Source organism: Macadamia integrifolia, chromosome 14, assembly GCF_013358625.1.
Source record: "Macadamia integrifolia cultivar HAES 741 chromosome 14, SCU_Mint_v3, whole genome shotgun sequence".
Classification (NCBI taxonomy): domain Eukaryota; kingdom Viridiplantae; phylum Streptophyta; class Magnoliopsida; order Proteales; family Proteaceae; genus Macadamia; species Macadamia integrifolia.
In genome coordinates, this window is record NC_056570.1 from 2,171,786 (window position 1) to 2,179,463 (window position 7,678).

At 37.1% G+C, this 7,678-nt stretch overlaps 1 protein-coding gene across 2 annotated transcripts; it reads right to left on the reverse strand.

The window, feature by feature from the left end:
- Nucleotides 1–6: 6 nt before the first annotated feature.
- Nucleotides 7–7,152, reverse strand: LOC122061356 (probable leucine-rich repeat receptor-like protein kinase At1g35710). Of its 2 annotated transcripts, XR_006134630.1 has the most exons (3): nucleotides 3,178–7,152; nucleotides 2,764–2,828; nucleotides 465–533 (listed from the first exon to the last, which is right to left on the reverse strand). XR_006134630.1 is itself a non-coding variant. In XM_042624595.1 (2 exons), exons 1-2 carry the CDS (start codon nucleotides 6,512–6,514, stop codon nucleotides 172–174), a joined length of 4,113 nt encoding a protein of 1,370 aa, XP_042480529.1. In that variant the 5' UTR covers nucleotides 6,515–7,151; the 3' UTR covers nucleotides 7–171. The 2 variants fall into 2 exon arrangements, 1 of the variants encoding a protein (XP_042480529.1); XM_042624595.1 differs by having other exon boundaries at nucleotides 7–533; nucleotides 2,764–7,151.
- Nucleotides 7,153–7,678: the final 526 nt, after the last annotated feature.

Consider the following 7,678-nt stretch of genomic DNA (forward strand, 5'->3'; position numbering starts at 1 on the left):
CCGTGCCATCCTTATCAAAATCCCAAAAGGATGATACAATTTTGGAATGAAATGGATTGATAACCATGCAATTGACAAAATGCTAACCTTGAGATTTATTGTTTAATTTTGAGTGCAGTCTTAAACAAATCACGTCAGTCCCCTGTTGGTCAAATGGGTCGTCGGTCACAATTATTGTATTTCAATAGCATCTAGGTCACCTATAGTAATTGTATGAATATGCTCCACAAATGATGGTTGGAGAACAAGTAGCCCTTTTGATACTTGATGCATATTTGGGCGGGATTCTGGGTGATTGCGTAAACATGCAACTGCTATTCTCACAATAGAAACCACATCCTTTGCAACATTTTGATCTGATGGAAAGGTAAGGCATGAGTCTAACATGTCCCTTAGTAGAATCTTTTGGCCAACTGATGATGTTAAAGAGGAGATGAGCTCCCCTGGATGCTTTCCCATAATTATTTCTAATGCCACTACTCCAAAACTATATACATCGCATTTCTCAGTTACCACCATGGTGTATGCAAGCTCTGCAAGGTAAGAAAAGAAAGTGGCTAAGTGAAAATGTATAAATAGGACAACAAATGACTTTTAAAATAGAAACAAGGAACTGCAATATATTTTAAATGATAAAAATGGTAGAGCAAGGTTTGGACTCATCAAGTATCAATTTTAAGCTCAAATTTGGTCATGGGGATGTGTTTCCTATGGGGAGCTTGGCCCCTACGCGTGCATAGGGGGGCAATGGGAGCATGCAAGCAACCATCAAAAGGCGTCATTTTGTATTTTATTGTGGACAAGGTGGCCATTTCGCTCCTGTGTCTGGGCGCAAGGGCCATGCTGCCCCATAGAAACCATTTTTCGTTCAGTTATTTATCTTAGTCCATGTCCTTCTTGGTATCCATGCGCCTTTCCATGCCCCTCTTGGTATCCATGCGCCTTCTTTGTAATCATGAAACATTTAATCATTCATTTTGCCACGAGACAACTCTGTGAGGTTGAAACTTCAAATGTGGGCAAGAGACTTGGGATCTACCTCTCCATAAAATTTGAGACCCGTCCAATAGAGTATATGGCTAAAAAGGCTGACTCATATAGAGACGTTCCTCTCTATGACTTTGGAAGAAACTTATACCCAATATTCCTCCATTACTATTGAGCATTGTGGCCTTTAACATATATATATATATATAAAGTAAAACACTTTACTGTTTGCCACTTGGCTGGACATGGGTTAGTCCATGTTACGTTTATATGTTTTGCACAGGTAAAACATTTTTCACGTACAAATTAATATCAGTAGATAAATTTTTTCATGAATCAAAAATATGGTTCCGAATAGGAGTGGGAGTCCTTAGGTCCTCTTGCCCACAAAAGTAATGGCCCAATAGACATGTCATGTAGTTGAAACAAGGTCTGCGTCAAAAACTCCCAAGATAGGGCCACCTAGAAATTCTGGTATTTTTAGTGGTGCTAAAAATTTGTAGATATGTTGTCTATATGATCATCTACTAGCTCCTATGTTAACTTTATCCCATATGTCTTTAGCCCTAAAATATAAAGCGTAGCAAAATGATGTATTAATTTTGGCAAGCTAATATTAATTGCATGTTGGGTCAACATGGTAGAGATGCGGCCCTAGAGTAGATTACCCATGGATAGTACTACCTATTCAATGTTCTGTTTGATCAACTTACTAACAAACCCAACCACCCCCCCCCCTCTCCCAAAAATAAATAAATCCAGGGAGTTGGTTATATGTTTGAGGATGGTTGTATGTACCCTTGACAACCCTCACCAAATGTTTTTTCACTTTTTGGTCTTGATTAAATAAATTCAGAAGGTAACCTAAGATTTATTTTGGGTTTGATGAGAGGGCTGGATATGGCACTCCACCCCTCCTTAAATATTCTTTGAGATCTTGACTTGATTAACTTAGACTCCTAAAACTTTGGCCATTACTTTTTTTTTTTTTTTCTTTTCTTTTAGATATTGTATCTTGTTTATAATTCAATAGTAAAGAATAGTAGTGCTAGGGATACTTATTTTCCGTAAAAGAATTGGAAAAACAAAATTAATTTACTACAAAGTATACTTGGGTAGCTTATGAAATATACTAGGGCTTCTTTTCCTTTACAAATGAATAGTTTCGTTGTTCTATTTTGCTTCCCCCCCCCCCCCCAATATTTATGATATTTCTTTAGTTTGCATAAGGTTTTTGCCCATTTTAATTTAGGGACACCTGGAAATTCAAGGGTATTTAAGAAATTTATGATATCCTTTAGTTTTTTTTATTAAATTACTCACTTAAATAAAATGTTTTGTACTCATCCTAAATTATATAATGCATTAACTTATGTCAAAAAGAATCTAAAGGATATTTACTGATGGAAAATTTAATAATTTCTAATGTAACATATAAATACCATAACAATAGGCTATAGCAACATTCATCCTATTATTCCAAAAGGATTGTAATTAAAAGAAACAAAAATATATTTTTTTTAATCAAAGTTTTGGTGATTGTGAACTAAATCTTTCAAAGTTCAAATGTTATATTTTTCAAACTATGACAATTGTCCTCCACTTGGAATTGAAGGTATGATATACAAACACTTTATCTTTTCCTTTTTCAATACTAAGATGAAAATTACTTCAATAGCCCAATTCAGCAAAAATCGAAGGTCTTAACTACTACAGTAAAAATAAAGAAACCTCAAACAACAAAATATAGTATATAGCATTGAAAATTTTAAATACCTGGAGCAATATATCCATGAGTTCCTTTAAGTGACGTCCAATTAGATGAGTCTGGCTTTAATAATCTTGCAATGCCAAAATCAGATACATGAGCCTCAAGGTCCAAGTCTAGCAATATATTTTTGCTTGAAATATCCCGATGAATTATTGGGGGAATGCAATCATGATGCAAGTAAGACAAAGCATTGGCCACACTTTTGATGGCATTTACTCTTTTCTGCCAATCAAACTCAATAGCCTCTACTTGATTGCTTAAGATACGTGCTATGCTTCCTTTTTTCATGTACTCATAAACAAGAAACATGCATCGTGGATGAGAGCAGAATCCATAAAGTTTGACAATGTTTCGATGCCTTATTTCTGTTAACACACGAATCTCATTCCCAAAGCTTTCATCATCAACTATCATCTCACCTTCCAACGGATGAAACTTCTTCAAGGCGACTACATGGCCTGTAGGTAGCACTGCTTTGTAAACACTCCCATAAGTTCCAGTTCCAATGCAATATTTGGCATCAAAATCCTCTGTTGCTTGAATAATGTCCTCATAAGCAATCTTTCCATCGAAATTCCATATTGAAAATACATTTCCATGGTTTCTTCTTGCTTGTTCTATATTCTCCTTTTTCACTTTCTTTCGCAAGAGGAAGAAAACACTGATAATTGCAAATATTAGGAGCACAATTCCTATAAAAGAAGCAACAATGGATATGACAACTTTGTGTCCATTTTTTTTCATTCCTTTGCTTGTAAGAGATCGATTGCAGGGAAGTAGACCTTGGAGTTCACCACATAGCCCTTTATTGTTTCTAAATGCTTGAGGTGAAGAAGCATTTCTAAAAACCCTAGTGTTGGGAACAACACCCTCTAACTCATTGTAGGATAGATCAAGAGATACTAAGCTAACCATATTTTCAAGAGAAAAAGGTATTGAGCCTGTGATCATATTATGGGATAGATTCAAAATTTCTAGCATCATCAAATTCCCAAGCTCAGGTGGTATCGGTCCACTGATTGAGTTATGACTAAGGTCCAATTGAATTTGTAGGGATACAAGATCACCAATTTGAGATGGAATGCTTCCATTCAATGAATTATAGCTCAAATTTAATGACAACAATTTGGAGCATTGACCAAGTTGTGTAGGGATTGATCCAATCAAGCAGTTTGCCGATAGATCTAGATGATCCAAATTGATTAATTTGCCGATTTCAACTGGTACATGCCCTGAAATCTTGTTGTCATTTAAATACAAAAGGAGCAATGTAGATAAGTTACCAAGTTCCCTTGGTATTTCTCCAGCAAGTTTGTTGGAAGAAAGATCAAGTTCTCCAAGTTGAGTTAACTGACCAATCTCAAGTGGTATCTTCCCACTAATATTATTTCCAGAAATCTTCAGAACAGACAAATTTTTACATTTTCCCCAATTTGGTGATAGCTCTCCATATAGTCTATTGTGACTCATATCAATGTAATAAAGATGTGGATATACACCAAAACTATCAGTTATATTTCCTACTAATAGGTTTTTTTCAAGTCTAACTCTCACTAAACTTGTGCAATTTCTGAAGTCAGGAATAGGACCCGTAAGATTATTGTTTTGAACCACTAATCTTTGAAGTGATCGTCCTTGGCATATTTGTTGTGGTAAGCTTCCAGATAAGACGTTGTCGGACAATTGGAATTTTACAATGGATGCTTGGCTACCAAAGTCTTGAGGTATGGCACCAGATAATTGATTCGAATCCAAATAGAGGAACTCTAGTCTAGTTAAATTAGACAGAGAATGAGGGATTGGACCACTAAGGTTGTTATAAGATAGCACCAAGTCAACCAAATTTTTCATATCTCCGATTTCTGAAGGCATTGGACCAGTTAATTGATTAGAATCAAAATAGAGGGTCTTTAGTCTAGTTAAATTAGACAGAGAATGAGGGATTGGACCAATGAGGTTGTTTTGAGATAGCTCCAAATCAATCAAATTTTTCATATCTCTGATTTCAGAAGGCACTGGACCAGACAATTGATTGTCAAACAGATGGAGGGTCTCTAGTCTACTCAATTTAGACAGAGAATGAGGGAGTGGACCACTGAATTTGTTTTTTTGTAGTGCCAAGTGAACCAGATTTTTCATATCTCCAATTTCAGAAGGCATTGGACCAGATAATTGATTGCCATGCAAATAGAGGGTCTCTAGTCTAGTTAAATTAGACAGAGAATGAGGGATTGGACCACTGAGGTTGTTTTGAGATAGATCCAAGTCAACCAAATTTTTCATATCTCCGATTTCAGAAGGCACAGGACCAGATAATTTATTAGAATCAAAATAGAGGGTCTCTAGTCTAGTTAAATTAGACAGAGAATGAGGGATTGGACCACTGAGGTTGTTTTGAGATAGCTCCAAATCAATCAAATTTTTCATATCTCTGATTTCAGAAGGCATTGGACCAGACAATTGATTGTCAAACAGATGGAGGGTCTCTAGTCTACTCAATTTAGACAGAGAATGAGGGAGTGGACCACTGAATTTGTTTTTTTGTATTGCCAAGTGAACCAGATTTTTCATATCTCCAATTTCAGAAGGCATTGGACCAGATAATTGATTGCCATGCAAATAGAGGGTCTCTAGTCTAGTTAAATTAGACAGAGAATGAGGGATTGGACCACTGAGGTTGTTTTGAAATAGATCCAACTCAACCAAATTTTTCATATCTCCGATTTCAGAAGGCACAGGACCAGATAATTGATTAGAATCAAAATAGAGGGTCTCCAGTCTAGTTAAATTAGACAGAGAATGAGGGATTGGACCACTGAGGTTTTTTTGAGATAGATCCAACTCAACCAAATTTTTCATATCTCTGATTTCAGAAGGCACTGGACCAGACAATTGATTGTCAAACAGATGGAGGGTCTCTAGTCTACTCAATTTAGACAGAGAATGAGGGAGTGGACCACTGAGGCTGTTTTCAGATAGGCCTATGTCAACCAAATTTTCTAGATTTCCCATTGCATAAGGTATCGGACCACTGAGTTCATTGGTATGCAAGTATAGGAAGTGAAGGTTGCTTAAATTAGCCAGGACATGGGGGATCGTACCAGTGAATTTATTCGAACCTATTTCTAACTCAACCAGACTTTTCATATTCCCTATTTCTAAAGGAATTGTGCCACTGATTTCATTGCCATAGAGGTCTAAGTAGTGCAGGCTGCTTAAATTACTTAAGGGGGGCAGAACGCTGGAAAGATAATTAATGGAGAGATCAAGGAGGAGGAGTTTGGAGAGGCTACCAATATGCACTGGTATGGGTCCTGTGAGTCCATTGCCACTGAGATTGAGACGAAGGAGATTGGGAAAAGAAGAGAAGGTGAAGTTGTGAAGCGTACCTTGCAGCTCCAGTCCTGGAAGGCTAATCTCAACCACGCTGGTTCGGGCTTTGTTACAAGTTATACCAAACCAGTTGCAGCAGGGGATTGGTGCTGAGGATGATGATGTAAGCTTCCAAGAACGGAGAGCAGGGACAGAGTAGTTTTGGAGAGTGGCTTTCCATTTGAGTAGAGCCTCTGTTTCACTTGATGACGACTGAGAGGAAGAGACCCCTAATCCACTACCAAACGCAGAGGAAGTACAGAGGAATAAGACGATAAGGCAAAGATAGAAAAACGACATTAATGGAGTCGGAGAAGTAGTGGGAGAAGAACGGGTGGATGAGTAGTAAGCCATGGGAGAATTCAAGTCCAGTGAATCAACCATACATACATACCATTATGTTGTCATCTTGATTGCTAATTTATAGAGAGGGCAGGTGATGATATCGATGACACACGAAGGCAATTCCCTCTCTATTGTCGCATTTACTTGTTGCAGACTTTTGAAGCGTTCATAAACTGTGTGGGAGCTTTGGTTAACAGTCCATGTCGTCCATTAAATGCTCTCTGTATATATTCTTTGATGTAGACGAGGAGGGGCTGGCTGCAGACCAATGGCATTGAAACATTGGTCTTCTACTTCACACAATTAATCCATTTCCGAATTTCCTTCCTTCCACCGGTTCCATCTTTTTGCCAAACCCATCCATCCCCCATCCCCCATCCCCCATCCCCATGATAGGTATGTAGAAACTACATTAACGGCATAGAACCAATAATAGGGATATTTAGAGGTATGAAGAACTCTAGGCCACAATTCACAAATGACCATGCTGTCCTCAAATATATGATGCAGAGTTGCAGACAGTTCTTGACTGGAATTTTGTGGATAGACAGAGGGTGAGATAAGGAATCTTGCATGGAGACATTGGTAGTGTAATAAATTTCTCAACCAGTTGCCATCATGGTTCAAAAGATGGGATTGGATCGGTCAGTATTCGCCAGATTGAAATGGTAATCGCTTTGAATGATTCCTGATCTTGACCTTTTCAATTCAGATACACTGGTGTGATCCTAGGGTAAAACATATTGAAATTTTGATTTTTATTAAAAGTAGGGGTAAATCTTTCCAATATGCTCCAATTTAGATCGATTTCAAATCAATATTAGAAATTAACAACCCTTTTATATCTTATAACTTATAATGAGTCATGCGATATATATATATATATATATATAACATGGATACCATTATGTTGTCATCTTGATTGCTAATTTATAGAGAAGAACTGGTGATATCTTGTTTTTTGAAGACAATTCAGTCTCTATTGTCGCATTTACTTGTTACAGACTTATGAAGCCTTCATAAATTGTGTGGGACATTTGGTTAACAGTCCATGTCGTTCATAAGGAATTTATGGATTTGGTCGTGACTGTAATCCGTGGATTGGTATTTGAACGGTCAAGACTCAGGATAAGTTTAAACCGAGACTGATCCAATCAATCTGGACGTCCATTTCAATAATAAATAAATAAATAAAACCATATA